The sequence below is a fragment of the Pyrgilauda ruficollis genome, unplaced genomic scaffold, assembly GCF_017590135.1.
Source record: "Pyrgilauda ruficollis isolate IOZ18807 unplaced genomic scaffold, ASM1759013v1 scaffold35, whole genome shotgun sequence".
Taxonomy (NCBI): domain Eukaryota; kingdom Metazoa; phylum Chordata; class Aves; order Passeriformes; family Passeridae; genus Pyrgilauda; species Pyrgilauda ruficollis.
The window spans coordinates 4,848,133-4,865,220 of record NW_024524934.1 but is presented as its reverse complement, the minus strand read 5'-3'; the positions used below and the strand labels follow the sequence as shown (position 1 = coordinate 4,865,220).

The 17,088-nt window shown below is 41.0% G+C and overlaps 1 protein-coding gene across 3 annotated transcripts in view; it reads right to left on the bottom strand.

Moving 5' to 3' along the window:
- Positions 1-17,088, bottom strand: part of HIVEP1 (HIVEP zinc finger 1) — a 119,867-nt gene that overhangs the window by 101,929 nt on the left and 850 nt on the right. For all 3 annotated transcript variants that reach the window (XM_041475363.1, XM_041475359.1, XM_041475360.1), the window contains exon 2: positions 14,205-14,351. In XM_041475363.1, coding sequence (XP_041331297.1) covers positions 14,205-14,244 — 40 coding nt within the window. In that variant the 5' untranslated portion in view covers positions 14,245-14,351. The remainder of the gene's footprint in view (positions 1-14,204; positions 14,352-17,088) is intronic.

The following is a 17,088-nucleotide window of genomic DNA, read 5'->3' as shown; positions in this document are numbered from 1 at the left end:
TGAAAAGCAGAAGGGGAGGACTAAAAAAAAGAAAATTATGAAAAAAACCAAGCCAGTAATATCAGTTATAGACTTGCTCACCATGAGAGGAGGGTGATTGTTCCATTTGTTGCTTGCATATGTTTACTTTCTATCCCTTCCCAGTCCTCAAAACCTCTGCCAGCTCAACAACAGAAGTCCTTCTGTGTAAACAGAAATCTTTGCTCTACAAGCCCAGGTAGAAGACTAATAAGAAACCTTGCAGAGGATATCAAACCTAGTGCAACAGAAATACAGCAGGTGGAGGGGAGAAAAGGTTTGTCTCATCAGAAGGCATAGAAAGAAAAGTTTGCTTTGGAAGAAGGAAGAGTCAAGTCATCCTGTGCAGGAATTCCCTGTCCAACTCAGGAGCACAGTGCACTGTCTTTCCTTTCAGGCACTCACATTAAGAGGAAGAGGAGCCATGGCTTTCCAGAAGTGTCCCACCATCCCACCTGATGTTATCCCTGTGTGAATATTCCCCTTTAAATCACTCTACCGAAAATTTCTTTGAGAACAGCTCAATCCTTGTGTAAGATGTCAGTTTTTAAAGAGACACCATTTAAAAGGCAAAGGGTAAGAAGCAAACAACATAAAAACAGAGTCACGAGAAAGCAAAGGAGGGGAGGAAGGGAGGGAAAGGATTCCGTTTTGCCTCTCTACAGAAATTGTTTTGATACAGTATCCCTGTTGCATGAATTTTCCATATGCCTGTGTCAGATCCACTATTTCAAGCCACAGAGCTGTCAGATGCTCATTTTTTATGGCATGCTTACGTGGCAGGCCAACCTTTCTGGTGAATCAGTCAGTTTTCCACAAAGTTGGGATCTGTAACCCAGAAAGACGTGCATGCTCCTTTGGCCACGAAGTATCAGCTTTGCAGCCGAAGTGATTTGTCAGAGCAAACCAACATCTCTGGTACCTAATAACTGTCATCAGAATCAGTGCTTTTGCATGGAAAAAAAACACATTATGAGCAACATAAGGAACAGTAGCTATTCTCCACACATATATGAAGCAGTGGAAATGCAGATTTAGATGATCAGATGCTATCATAGATTGGCAATTCTTAAAATAATCAAGAAAAAACTTACAAACTTTTGTACCGGCTCAACTTGCTTTGTGTTTAACAAAATGAGGAGCAGGAGACATTTAGTTCATGAACAGCAAAAGTCTTAACACTTAATTTAAAATTTAGTTTTGTAACTTAAGCGACACGAACACTTCTTCCTTTAGTCATATTTGATTATGAAACTCCGTAATCCCACAAATGAAGTGAAAATATCAGTCACATCAATATCACTTTACAAGGCTGAGTGAGGTGGGTGCACATTCTTCACCTTACATCCCCAGCATTTAGCATCTGAATGATTATATCCATTCTCCATGCCTCATATTTTGCTAAAATAAAATTGCATATTTAAATTCAGCCTAAATGCTAATCAGGATATAAACATTTAAGTAACAGAATGCAGATCCGTTAATCAAAACTGATTACCAGCTTGCTTTCCATTTACTGGGGGCTCTTCTGTAAAATACCGCCTTAGTTACTGTTGCCAAAATTGTGTTTTTAAAGCCTCTTGGAGAAAAAGCTGATTACTTACAACATTGGCTCAAGAGACACATTTTAGGACAGAGTTTCTTATAAATATGAGACTGCAATTTAATTGCAGGTCACCACTACATAAATGTGCATTTGCATTAACCCTTTTCTGTTATCTTAACACCAGGCTTTGTCTCCTCTCTCCCTTTTCCTCATAACAGAAATTTAAAAATATTTCCTATTTCTGAATGCCCTCGCAGAACTACATGGTTAACCAGAAACTTTCAGCTCTGGAAAACTTTCAGCTCTGGAAAACACTGACCACTACATCCTTTTCAGGCCAATAGTTCCCACTAGTATGAAATTAATATTCAGATTCTCATCTGTTTCCAAGTATTTTTTAACAGCTTTTATAAATTAATGCATCCAGCTACAGAAGGCCAATGCTGGTGAGCTAGGACCACCACTGGCCATGCTGTGCAAATCGTGATTTAGCAGAAAAATCAGAAATTCACAAGCAGCATTTAAAAGATTTTACCACTTGACTGCAGGCAATACTAAGGTCCACAGGAAAATATATTCTAATGGCTTCAATCTACCTTTTACCCCCGAGGCTACAAAGTGACACAAGAAAGGAGTCTGCCAGGCATGTGGGGCACATCAGCCTGCTTATCACACTCAAGTTTTCTTTGACTAAAGAAAAGAGATCTACTGGAAAATCTCATCAGTGTTTTGCCATAGCTTGATCGTTGAACATTCAAAAGAAAAGCTGCTAGAATGTGAATCTCCTACAAATGGGAAAACTGAGAACTGCTCTGCCCATTCCCCTCTCCTCTCCCTTCCCCAAAAAAAACCAAAAGAACTAAAATTACTGTAAAAGTTGGGAAAATATTCTGATATTAACTTTTTTTTTTTTTTTTTTCACTTTCAAGCAGTCCTAAATATGTTTATACAGACTATGAGAAATGCAGCCATATGCACACTTTATCTTGGAGATACTGTTTGCAGAAATACTGCCTAAAATAATGGGGTCAGTTTTCAGATATACTGAAGATCCACTACTTGTCCTTGCTTGCAGAGCACGTTACATACAGGTATCCCATCCTTCAAGCCTGGCTTCTCTACAGCCAGCTCCTTGCTCTGCTTTTTCAAAGCACTATACAGATGTTATTCCTGAAGAACATGCTTTAACCGCATTTTTTGGTATCTACAACTTTGTTCAAGGAGCAAACTGAAATGCATGAGATGTTCTATCAAAGTTTTTTCAGATTTAGAAACAGGAGGAAAAACCAGGCAGGAATAAGATGACACTATGAATTTTTCTGTTTCCTAGATGCCCACTGGACTGTTTGTCATACTTGTATAGCAGGCAGAATCATAGAAAAGAAAAAAAGCACAGAAGAAGAAAAAAAGAAGCTGTTAAAAAAATAAATTCTTAAATTCTTTATGTAATTTTGAAAAGGCGTAATAGAAGTCAGTCATAAGATACTGGAGAAACATTAATAATTAAAATGCGTTTTTTGCCAAACCCATATCCCACCTGGGTGCCTACGAAAATGTCCCAAGAGCTCTGGGATGTGCCCCATCTGTGTATGATGCCCTCTCACTCTAGGATAAGATTCTAGCCTAATTAATGAGTCTACGAGAGAGACGACTGACCCTTTCAACAGAGAAGCAGACCCACATTTTAGCAGCCAAGATAAACTGGCATGCTTTCTTCCACTGCAGCAATGGACTTCATGTACATGGACAGGGATGGCAGCCAGGTTCTGCAGCAATTCTGGTACCAGACCTTGCTGAAAGGGCACTAAGGACCAATTGCATTTCACAAGTCTGACAAAAGGAAAACCATCTGGTATGAGAACAGCAATTTCTCCTGATATCTCCAAAAGTTCCATCACCATTTCAGAATTTTAAGAAAGAAAAGGAAAAAAAGCATGTAAGGAAAACACTATTCTGAATATACTAACGGGCACATATATCTGGATATAGCACACATAGGCAGTGTTCTAAAATAAATGTAATATTTTATTGTCACAGAAATTTATGTTGTATAAAATAAAGAAAAAAGCACCAGGGGAAGACAAAATTAAGTGTTCCATAAACTGTTAAAACAAAAAAGGGTACTATCACACCTCCTAACAAATACATGCAATACTTGAGAAAAATGCAGCACGTCCTCATTGTAAATTACATAAAGATACGTTTGAAAACTACTAAATCATTCTTTCAATAAAGCTTAGTATTTTCACAGTTCCTAACCTGCCTCTCAGCCACAAAAGCACTGCCCTTACACTCTTTTACAATTCCAGGCATTAAACTCTGCCATGTACGTATCTTGCTCTGCCTCTTGACAGTGGAGAATTACAGGAACACTTGGCTATATTAGATATTCTGCTAATAAAAATTATACTAATATAGTATTTGAAACATTATTAATACATACACCATTTGTCTGTTTTGTTCATGAACCTGTGACAGAAATACTTCCGTAAGAAATATTTCTGTAAGAAATCCTAAAGCAGGGAGAAAGGTAAAATCCATACATCTACTGAGTATGAGACATGCACTTCGCTTCAAAAAGCATGGTAGCTAGAGATTCCTTACAGTAATGGAACAGCAAAACCACCATAGCAATTATATTTTAAGTGCCACTTCCACACACTTTTTTTCTTTTTCCTGGCTCTGTATTCTGTCTGCACTGCAACCTTTACGGTAAGAACAAGCCTGCAATCTCCCATCTGACTTAACAGAGCTCAGCAGTTAAAAACAATGCCATTTAATATTAACTTACCCTACTTCCCAGCCCCCAAAATTAGGCCAAAAATCAGAGGAAATCATGCGGTGTGCTCGGGATATTCCATGACTACCACCGCTGGCAGGGAGTAAGCCACATATTTCATAGGTAACTAGGAACACACACACAGTTGTTTTGTAGCGACACTACACCACGGGCTCCTGCTCAACCGCAGTTCTCCTCCCTGCAGCTCATTCCAAACCTTTCCCAGTTTCAGCTCAGGAGGTCTATCCTGGAATTTACAAAGGGTATTTGCTGGGAACTTATCTTTAAAATACACAGGAATTCAGGGGGAAGAAAGTTCATAAGGTTTTTAAAATATGAACATGCATTCTCTACTTTCTGTTGGTAATCAAAGATGCTAAGTCCAGTTTACTGAACTGGCCACATGCATTTGATAAATATTAAATTTTCAATTACAGATAGTTTTTCAACTTTGTCTTAGCAAAAATCCTCCTGCTTTTCAAAACCTGTGGATCCTTACAAAGAGATTTCTTCGTCAGCCTGCCACCAAAGGTCGTACAGGAATTCCTAAGCCAGCATAGTCTCTGAGCAGCCTCACTCAGAGAAGTTTTAAAGGCATTTTAAAAGCTTTTATTTAGAAACAAACAGCACAGCCTCACCTACTGAACTAGAGCTTCTCTACTTCCCCAATAAATGCTTTATTGAATGCTCCAAAAATCTGCCATGGTGTTTTATTTCCCCCTCCTTCCTCTTAATATAAATATTCTGAGTTATTATACCTTTAAACAAGTGGTGGGAAATACTGCACTTTGCCCAATGCATGTGATTTGGAAACCTGAAGTCCAGTTTATTCATCTGTTTTAACATAGCAATGAAAATCTTACTTTTCCAACTAAGAGCCCCAGTTTCTCTCTTCATAATCTCATAAGCCATTACTGAACTAAAATGCTTAACACAGAAGTCCAACATACCAAAGAATGAACCAGCCTAGGAACTTTGTATTGGTATAACCAGCTCTCTAAAAATGTGTGGCTCTAGGAAGTCTCCTTTATGTTATCCAGCATATTTACAGCAGTTTGCAATTTGAAATCAAAATATCTGATTGTAAGAAGAAACTCAGAATGCACACCATGAAAGGGAACAATTCCTGCATTAAAAACCAAAACAGAACAACATAAAACAGAGTCTTTTGCAAAGTTTCCTGAATACATTAAGGAGGGCTATGAGTGACTGTTTTGAAGGTAGCAACTGACTGTGGTTAGGAAAAAAACCAGTTCTCATCTTCTCAACAATTTTGCAAAGGGTTAGGTCAAACAGATGCTCCCACCTAACACCCAGGCAACTGTGTTACTGAGCTCCCTGCCCAAGGTCCTGCATGCCTGTCTGCCCAGCTGAAGACTGGGAATTCTTTCCACAGATAAGAATCCTCACCTGGAGCAGCAGGCAAGTATTTGGGACACAGGCCTTTTCAATCATAGTAACACTGGTTTTATTATTTGTTATTTATTCCTCTGGTATTTTTATTAAGGAGAATGAATTAGAACAAGGTATTTTTAAATGGTAACAAAGTTCTTGGATAGTTTATTGGGCTGGATATAAGACATGGCAGTAACACTACCACAACTGCAAAGCCCAGCAGACTGAAGACTTCAAAGTTTGAAAATACTGACAGGGGTCAACAGACAAACTTGCATAGTTCTGAAGCCCTAAAAAGTCAATTGTGAAAACACCAGACCACAAGCCTTTGCCTTTTTCAAAACAGCCATTTAAGTTGTAGTTGACTATAAATCTGCAAGAAGGCTCTCTTAACCAAGGTTCTCTGGAATTTTGCTGTTTATATGTTTCTTTCAGATGGTTACATATTAGTGGTGGCTGTTGCGTTTTTCATTTGTTGTTTTGGTTTTTTACACATAAACACACACACACCCTCCCACCATTTAAAGTTACCTTACATACACACAGCAACCCAAATATGGATTCTGAGATGTGAGGATTTAAAAAAACCCAGAAAACTAAACAAAAAGCCATATTCTCCTAACTGCTCATAAGAAAGCTTGGCTCTTAGAAAATATAATTGTCGATCTCAAAAGACTGGTCTTAGTTTCATCCTAAGGTCAACTGCCTGCTGTAACAGAAATACATGCAGGAACATCAGCTGAAATCTTACTTTTTGTTTCTCTTTCCACAGCTACCATTTTCTTCATGACCTTCCTAACACGCTGGAATTCGTGCTTCAGCAAATGTCAAATTCTGCAGCATTTCTTACTCCACGCTCAATTAGCAATAAAGAAGATACAGATGTAAAGGTGATGCAGATTCAAAGACGTGCACTGTTTCCACTTCAGTGAATTCTGAAAGAAATCTAAACTGGCTTATATATAGCTTTCAAGTCCCAGTTCACTGCTACTTTTTTGTTTCCATAGGAATTCAATTTTTTTTACATTACCCTTGACCATTCCTTTCTAGCTCAAGACTGATATCTAACTACAATTATAATGGTTTTCTATCCCACAAAAATGCAATTTGTTGTTTCCTGAAAGTAAAAGAGCAGAACTAAGCTCATCCCTCCATTCTTTTATTTTTTTATCAACATTCTTGTGGGTATTTCTTTGCAATCCTGTTAGCTAGAATACCATTCTTACACCTTCCTCCTTCACATTCTTTTAACTCCCTCTGAAAGCACCTATTTTCACCATGGTCTATATCCAGCAGATTCTCTCTGTATTATCCCAATTCTCTTTTCCCAATATTTAGCATGAATATGCAAAAATCTATACATATTCAGAGCTGTCAGTGCCAGCTACAATGAAGTTTTTAGTTTAGTTTTCTGGATCTCCTTATTAATTTGATACATCTTAGCTGATTTTTTTTCATTCTGAATGAAAATTCTATGCCAAATTTTAGAGAGTGCTTTATTTTCTTTTTCATTAAGGTGTCAGCTGAGACCAGTTCAGTTTCTTGCTGGCTTACCAGTACAATAAAATTCCTAAAGTCATCCATTAAGAACCTGTATCACTTGTAAAGTTTGGAAATTCGTCAGGAGAAGGAGAATTCTGGAAAGCAAAGCAAAGAAAGCAGAAACAGGGAACACACCTTTTGTTATCCTCATGAAAATCTAGACCTGCTTTTGGGCAATTAAAGAAGCTCAAAAAAGCCTGCTGCTCACAGATGGGAAGTAGAAGCTTACAACATAGTTTCACCATGAGTTCAAGCAAGAGGCTCAAGGCAACTCCCGCCTCTGCACTGTCTCTCCCTGTCCGCCACTGCCACCAGCTCCAGCAAGGGTGTACAGCATCAGGGAACAACCAACCCAGCCCAAAAAGCCAACCCAGATGATGCTGGCATAACTCGCTCCTGGTACCACTGCTTCTTCCATGGTGGGGTCAGCAAACAGACAAGTGAGAAGGGCAACAAGCATCTGAGGTGGGCAGGAGGCAGAACCACCTCCTCTTCCAGCAGCAACGGCTTAAAACCAGTCTCAAAAACAACCGGGAAATTACATTAAACGTGTTCCTCTCTAGAGTTTTTTCCTGCCAATGAGTATTCCCTTCTGGCTTCAGGGGCTTTCTCGACAACAGCGTGAAACTCTGACACATGATGACGAACACTCACTGATGGGAGAGATTCCTTTCCCCAGAGCCCTGTGCCAGGTCCAGGCAGGGCACACCAGCACATGCTACCCAGTTCACACAACAGCAACCTGCGCTGCAGCTTGAGGTCCCAAAACGTGGATGGCTCACAGAAGAACTTTGTGGTTCGATATGGTGGAATGTCTTGGGCTTTTAGTTTGGTATTTTAGAAGCTAGGAAGTAAGCTTTAAGAGTACCTTCTAAATGTTAAGACTGTGAGGTGAAGCAGCAAGAAGTTGGAGGATGCCAAAAGCAAGGGTGTTTGTGCAAACGAAGCCAGTTGCAAACTGAGCTGTGCTCACTGCTTGGCTCTGTTTACTACCAGTTTCTTCATCATCTTTTCCGTTATTTAGCCACCAAGTGTCTGCTTCACAACACTAACAACTTCATCTTCTGAGTCATTAAATGCTGATGTGGAACTGGTATCTTCAGTTTACAGCAGAAAACAGAGGCATAGAGAGATTAAGAGACAGATTAAAAGATGTGCCAAAATTGTTGGCCAATTTTGGATCTTCAGCTTACATCTCCTAAACCTTGATTTTTTTTTTTTTAATGTACCTTGCACTTTTGCAGTATTTTGCACCAAACTGTCACTATAGTGGAACAACTGTTGTTGCATAAACTCAGAACCTGGGCCTGAGTATCTCAAGGCAAAGTGCAGCACTCACCATTAGCGGGTGGCTGCAAAGGTTTGGTGTAACAGAATCTGAGTCTCAATACAAGAAACTCCGTGGAAGAGGCAGAAATTCAACACAGTTGTCTCAAGGCAACAGTGACCAGTGTTGTCCACCCTACTGTTCCCTCCTCTCTTGCAATCCACTCTCAACAGGCTTTTGTCCATCAACTGTAGCTACTGACAAAAGACCCCAACCATCCTGGCAGTGAATAGGTCTACACCCTGCTGAAAACACATTATCAAATTTGGGAACATGGCACAATGAGACAGGAGCAACAGAGGTGATTGGAAAAGGTGGTAAATTGCAGCTTCAAACATAGCCCTTCTTACACCATGGAGTATGTGGGACAGTTTATTGCATTTAGACATCATTCACATTACAATAAAATTTAAGGTCTGCAGGCACATTGGTATTTAATGTGCAAGACGCTGGACCATACACACCATAAGACACAGACTAAAGATCTTACACCTTTAACCATAAAGCAAAGAAAAGAAAAACAAGAAACATCCTTCCACATCCCAAACGAGAAACTCAAGACACACAGGAAGAGAGTACTTCTGTGGTCAACAAGAGATCTGTTTGTTCACTGCACTACAGGTGGATCTGCTGGTACTCCAGTTGGTAATAAATCAGTAGAGCCATGTATTCTCTCTACCTTCATGAGAGACGTCTGGAGCTCAGATTTGGTTCGCAGAAGAAATTATATGAAACTATCTGACATACAGAAACAAAAACTGCTGCCAAATCATGGGATATCTTCTGTAGCGAAGTCACCAAGTCAAAACTCTGACTTCTTGTTCCACCTGAGTCTCACTCTTGCCCCAGAAACTTAGGCAAGACACATATGCAACACCTTTACAGATGCCCACAAGTAAGCTACAAAGTGCAGGCCACCAGCACTTCTGATGTACTAATACTGCACCAGCACCCACTCTGGAACATCCTAAATTAGGGCACCATTTTTGTCTCAGAAACAATACAAAGACCCAAAAGTCAAGTGGGCTTTTACACTTCTTTTGACTCAAGCAAGCACAAATTCTAGAAGCAAGCCCTGAGAAAGCTCAATATTTTTATTAAGGCATTTGATGAAAATCATTAATAAAGCACAGCACACAAATCTATTCATAACTTATACAGACTACACAACCAACACTAATAAGGAACATCAATCTGTCAGCTTTCAACATAGACAGACCTATTTCAGCACTAAAAGCACATTACAATCTTAAAACAACACAGAGAGACTTTGCTAACTCACACTTGAGAAGCAGAAGATGCCCAGCTCTTCTGGACATTTTAAGGCCATTACATACACAGCTTTCCAGCAAACTTAAGCATGCTTTTTAGATTACTGCAAAGCTATCAACCTATTCAGCAAAGTTACTCATATTATACTTGCATTTCCTTATCAAATGCAAAGCACTAGAAGATTTGGAAGCGGCTGTTGAACATTATGGGCCTGTCTGCCATTGTTTCCAAAGAGAAATACTTGATTGAGAAGGAAAAACAGCAACAACTTGTCTTCTGAAAAAATAACAGAAAGCTTATCTAGAAAGAGACAAAATTCAAAATATTTGTTACACGTTTGTTTTGGTGAATCACAGCACTGTACTAAACAGGGTACACATAAGAAAACTTTTCATTTTAAACTCTGCAATTGGGTACTTTTAAGTAAACAAAAACATGAGCCGTTTTTCCTTCTATATCCTCACAACCATCTGACAACAAACCAAGCCCACTCAGACCTGCTAAAAGCATGATTCTCTAATGTAACTGTACTTCTGGGAATACATTACAGATTCCATAAAATATTTTGTTACATACGTGGATCAATTGGCCATGTAAATACAGGGTGCAGCCACATGCAAAGGAGTCTTTGTGTTAGTTTTAGTGAGCTAAAATGGTAAAGAAAAATAAGAAAATGAGACCTCTGGGTGTCTGACCGAGACAGGTCTTTTCCTCTTTTGCAAATATTTTCCTTTTTGTTTTCTGAAGGAGAAATGATGATGCTTTTGATTAGCAACACAATACACACCCTTAATATTTCAACGACTAGGACAACAGCAGGAACACCCACTTATGAACTCAGCTCCAATCACATCACTGATGGACATCCCATGCCAGGCTTTTCCCACGCATACCTTTGGCCTTCACCTCTGAAACTACTAAACACTCTCCAGAACTTCCATGCATCCAATCCACATCTTTCTTTGAGACATGGAAAACTGTAATTTCTCTCAAATTTCAGCCACGCAGCCCCACTGCTGGGGATGACATTGACTGTTAAGTTGGTCAGGAGACTCAGCCTGACACTGTGCATGACTCCTCTTACCAAAGCAGCCCTGGTGATGGCAACGTGTTTCACGTTAGGGAGGGATTTGCAGTGAGAAGCAGGGAAGGCTGATGTGACAAAACAACCTAATGAAACAAGGGCAGCACAGCACATGCCTTGTTGGTACCTTCACATTCAACATGCTCTTTCAGATGCAGACAGGCATTAAAGCCATATCACTAATACATTCATGAAAACAAATGGCCAACTAATTAGATTCGTTTTTATTTGCAAAATAATCTATCCCATACCCCATCTTACTTATATACGTTTCTTTTCCTGTTATAAAATCAGGTCAGTATAGCACTATACTGAATCACCTATAAGCAGACAGTGAAATCTTCAGGATAAAAGACAGTGCAATCTTCAGAGTATCAGGATCTTCACTGATCCTAAGACTTTAGGGCTGCAGCTTTTCTGCCAAAGGCTGTCAGATTTCACAGAATATACAAAACGAGCAAAATCAACCCATGACAGAAAACAAAGAGTTTCCTGACAAAATCTTAAATTTAGCTCTCTATATTAAACAATGTTCCTTTATTTCCCCCAGACAATAAGGTTGCTTACAGTAAACACAGTCAATATTAAAACCTTCAAAACTTATTCCTGCATTGCAGCAAACCTCAAATTAACTAATGGGAGTGTGTGTGTGGGGGGGATCTCTTTGGTGGTTTTTCTCCTGTGTGTTTTCTTGGCAGGAAGGGAGAGAGGGATTGTGTGGGGCTTTTTAAAGGGAAAATACTTTAGGTTCTTGAACTTGGTTATTTATTCTTCAGGCTGATTTGGACTGCAAGTGCAACCCAAATAACTCATCTAATGCACAACAGCATAGAGAGAGCCTCAAGGGTTGTTCAACAGTGATCACCAAAAAAGTTAAACATTGATGGGCTCTGAGCAAGTCTAGTTAAAGCTGTTGGCAGTTCGATTGCTATGGGGCAATGAGAGGAGCTGGCAGCAGGGAAGGAGAAGCCAGGTAAGGCCATAGAGTGTTCTTTGTACATAGTACAAAAGGTGACAAGCAGGTTTAGACAACTTAAAAATAGCTTTTAACCTAAAAACCTGTAAAAACACAGGTTACTTAATCTTACACCTTCATCTTTCAAACGTTACAGAACATATTTTTTTGGTTGCCAAGTTTGCTGAGTTTCACCTTTGACCATATAAATTTATGCTTTTTTGCACACTTAGCTGTCATCAATACCAATAACCATGGATTAAACCACATGCTAAACCACCCTTTTAAGAAAGTTTTAATGGTTGATTAATAGCATCAATTTAAGATGTGTCTAACTTCGCATATGCAAAAACAAGCTGTCAGAAAACAGACCTGTGAAACCTTTCAGTTTCCCCAAGTTCCAGCACAAACTGAGGCAAGTATTTTCTGCAATGCTCTCGGGGACTGATAAGGAGCCTAAAGAAAGTGAAATCCAGTTTTCTTCATTATCTAGACTAGAAATGGAAATAGTGTATAACTAATGAGAAGTAAACTAATTTTTCAAATCACTTCACCTCTAACAACCCATGACAGTAGCAATATCTACTCACAAGGTGTTGAAGTTTACAGCAACCTCTGTAGTTTTGACAATCATTGAGCTGTTCCAACATAATTTCTAACTATGGGCTTGCTGTATACACTGCTATTTCCTTCCCAACATTGAACCCATCTCAATTCATTCTAGAACTCCATTAGTTTTAGAAAAATGGGAACTGATGAAAACTGCTGTAAGGGAGTTGATAAAAGCTAAATGACTGGAGAAATTACGCAAGGAAAAAAAGGCAACTAATTTCTTACACAATTAAAGAGTTTAATTAGATTATTTATTTAAGTGAATAGAGAGCTTTACAATAGATCTAACTCCTATTAAGTTTCAAGCAATACAAGAGTAGATATCAGTCAGAGTACTAAAATTAGATCACTCTCATATTTGATCAGAAAACATAAGCTCAGTTATGTCAGCAACTTGGTAAGCAGCAATATTTAAAACTCAGCTGTGATTTATTACTTCACATCCAGTAAGGAGAAATGTAGAATTCCTGATCTGTGAGAGAGGTTTATCCATCATACCAAAATGCTACTCAGCACTTCCTGAATAAAGACACTGCAAAAATGCCTTCTCCAGCAGAGATTGTTAGTGGTAGCAATGACAACAGTCTGCAAACACGAGGTCTCAGATACAGCTGCATGCACAAGCCCTTGAGAGACTCTCAACTGTAAGCTAACTGAGACACATGAGAATGTTTGCTGTGTTTTGACAATAAAAAAGTTAAAACCAGAATAAAATGCTGCTCCTGCCCCTAAAGCTTTATGTTGATGTTTGTGGTTTTCTAATGGCCTTTTTCCTGGGAAGGGATGCTTCCATACTGCAACTGTAAAATTAACCTGAAAAAAGCTGATGACAGCTACATGTAAGGGTGCAGGTGGAAGCATGTTCTTCCAAAAGCTGGGTAAAAGGGATGGAAGGGATGGAAGCGTGTCCTCCCTCCCCATGGATGTCTGCTCTTCAACTGACCTGCATTTTTCCTCTCATTTAATTCCTCTAGGGCCACTTCTACCAAGGCAGTAAAAAATATCCATAGGATCAGATTCCTCACATTCACATGGGATTGGCAAAGTGCACTGGGATTTTGTTCAAGGAAATGCCAGGACACGTAAGCTTGCCAGTTTGCAGAGCAGCTTTCTCACCTGCTTATCCCTTACAGCCAAGCTACCATGTGGCCACGCAAAGGCAGGAGAGCAAGGAGACCAAGGTCAAGCCTAGCAATGCTCAAGGTAGCATGGGTGACAGATGATAGATAAATAGTGAGAAACCAGGCACGGGAGGAGGTTTTGATCCCTTCAAAAGCAAGCTAAACTGACAACTATTAAAGAAAAACAACTACCGGCTGCAGAACGTCAAGTTCTGCCATGTCACACCCATTTCCCACCTCCCCCTGTATTTCAACTGTAAATTCTCTGATAAGGAAACTGCTTCTTCCTTTGCATTTTCAAAGTTCATGCTGGCTATTGCTGTAAGCTGGAGAATATCAAGAATGCTGTCAAGTACAGACTGCAGGAATAAGGACATGTTCCAGTTATTTCTCTGTGGAAATTAGAGCGGTCTCACAGACAACTCCTAAAACTTGCTTACAAACTACTTTTGGAACAAAACCAACTTCTTAAATACATATTCCTTTAACCTCATAATTGAAACTGCAGCCGAATTTCCCAAGAGCTTTTCCTTCTCAACTGAGATCTACATACCTCTCAGATTTCTGGGATGTATCTGCTTTGTCCGAGGCATTTTCCTCTAATCTCATGCACCACTTTCTCCTCTCAGAAACGGAAAGTACAGCAAGCAGAGAGATGGCAGCTCCATAAACTTGTCAAGGGGCTCAGTTAATCCGTATGCTAAAAAAACAGAGAGAAAGTTATGAGATGTAGGCATCAATAAGAAAAACAAAGATACCTATCTGATCCCTTTCATCCTCAAATGACTATGGCAATTAGCAAGAAATATTTCTGCACCTACGATATGCTAAGGAAACTTTCCTGTCTGACAGCCCAGGAGCCACCCTGGCAGCCACACTCCGACCACCAGAGTTACACTGCTGGGACCGAATTCTCTCCACAGCAGGCTTGACTCCCTCGACTCTCACACAGACAAGATCTCCTTGCCGGCTCAACCCACGTCTCCCACAGCAGAGTCACAGACCCCTGGTCCCTTAAAGCATTTTTTTCACGGTGCAACAACAGAGCAACAGCTCAAGCTGGTGCCCCAGAGGAGGGATCCTCAAGGAACCCCCAGGCTGTTGCACCCTCCCAGTCTTATGCGTGCCAGAGTTGGGGTCTTCCAGCTGAGTCCTGAGTTCCTGCTGCGTCCCTGTCCCCTGGCAGGGCCACAGATCCTCGTGCCCTTTGTTGTGCAAAGCGTCGGCACCACTTCCCGGCCTCTTGCCCCGGGCTCCCGCCACCCAGAGCTCAACCTGCAGCTCCCGGTGCGGCCGCACAACCTGCACTGAACGGATTCCTCAACAGGTTTTATGGAGCCAAGCGTTCCAGTACCTTAGGAAAACCACGTGAGGCTGAAACTCCTTTTAGGATTACTCAGGAAGCATGAGAAAACGAAAACACTTTTCCACATTTGTCAGCTGTTTTCTAGCCAGAAAACACCTTCCAACAACCCTCGTCTCATGCAAATAAATCCAAAAAATTAAAACAAAAAATTTGGCGTCTGGCTTTCAGATACACATCTTCAGCTTCGGGTGGGGGAAGTACAGAGGGGAGGGCAAACACACAAAGCATCATCCTATTTGTAACATTACCTACAGAATCCTTACATGCAGCATGTAAGTTTGGAAGAATTCCCCATGGGACAGTTTGGCGGAAATATCAGTGTACAGCCGAAAATCACACTAGCTCTTGACCTACCTGCACTTTCTTACTTTTCAAACACTCTTAGGAATTGCTAACAGTTCCATGAGTGTTTTGTTCAGTTTCTGATACAGGACGTGAAATCTCTCAAAGACCTATGGAAAACTACTTACACACAAGAACTTAAAGAAAATTGCTGGTGTAATTACACTCTTCCATCTAAACAAAATTTAAAAATAACAAGTTTCTGCTTCTTTTAATAGCAATTCTACTTCATGTTAACAGAATCTTCCTTTTAGTAAACACTAGGAAGAATCCTTCAAAAACTGTATGAACTTTGAAATAGCCCCTAATATAGGCAAATTGATTAAGGACAGCTGTTTGAAAGAGGAAGGATGTAGAATTTTTAGCATTTTTTAAAGTATTAATTTAGGGGCACTTATACTGTTTTTCAAGGCAACCATGTTTCTGAGGAAATTTAATTCAAACCCAATTAAAACAGACTATTTGCAACCACCCCTTCAGTCTACATACTGTTGAGGAATATAATCATTAATTTTTAATGTTTCTTTTGTCTGTTGCTGCATAAAAAGACCCAAACGGGAGAAAAAAAATTACTGCAACTGACACACAGGAAAGCTGGAAAATGTTATTCTGACTAAATGATTCTTCACTAGGGTATTATCGCACGTTGAAGGAAAAAGACGGAAAAAATCTGAAACAGAGCACAGTGCCTGTCAAGCTGTTAACTCATACCAGTTTATCTGCAAGCATAACAGAAATATTTAGAAATTAAATAAAACCTTACGCTAACAGGTCCATTTTCCAGGTCTTAGGCACGAACTGGAAATGGAGAAAAGTGGCTGGATGGCTTGAAGCGACCAGCACTCCCTGAGCCCCAGTCCCCCCCTTCTCCTCTGGCTTGACTGGGAAAGTCCCTAGGGCTGGGCTGAGGTTTTTAAAGACGCTAATAAACACCGTCACTTCTTTACACAAGTTATTTGGAGCGAGAGTTTGAAATCCTCCGGTGTCTCCGTAAATCGGGAGCCCGTTCCCGACGCTTCCCTGCAGCACAAACGACATCCCACTGACGCTTTAATGCCACCAAGCTTCCCGCTCGCCAGTAGGACCCTCTCCTTCGGGGAGGAGATGGCCGTGTGAGAGCCACGGCGGAAACACCGGGCAGGACCCACGCCAAAAGTCATTCCCTCCCTCGCTTGAACAAGGGGAGGAAAAAAAAAAAAAAAAAAAAAAAAAAAAAAAAAAAAAAAAAAAGAAAGAGGGAGAGGGAGAGGGAGAAACGGGCCTTTGCGATCGCAGAGGTCACATCCCCCCGTACCCACCCAAAAATGGGGGAGCGGGGCGGGAGGCAGCCCGCCGTGGGGCCCGAGGAGCCGCGGGTATGTGCGAGCGGGACTGCGAGGGGAAGGGAAGGGGAAGGGAGGGAGGCAAAAAATCCATGAATGAATAAAGAGGGAGGAGCCTGGGAAAACCCCTCTGCAACGCCGCACCGCCTGCGCGGCGGCGGCGGCGGCGGCGGGAGGGAGAGGGAGGGAGGGAAAAAGAGCGGGGGGAGCGGGGGGGCCGGGAGCCTCCTTCACTTGACAACCTCAAACACAAACATGACCCAGCGCCGCCGCCACAGCCGCCACCGCGCCCGCACACACACGCACACACAGAGCCCGGCAGCGGCACCCACCCCTCCTCCATGCACCGTCCCCCCGGGCCGGCCAAGGCGCCGCCCCCCGGCACGGCCCCGCTCCGCAGCCCCCCG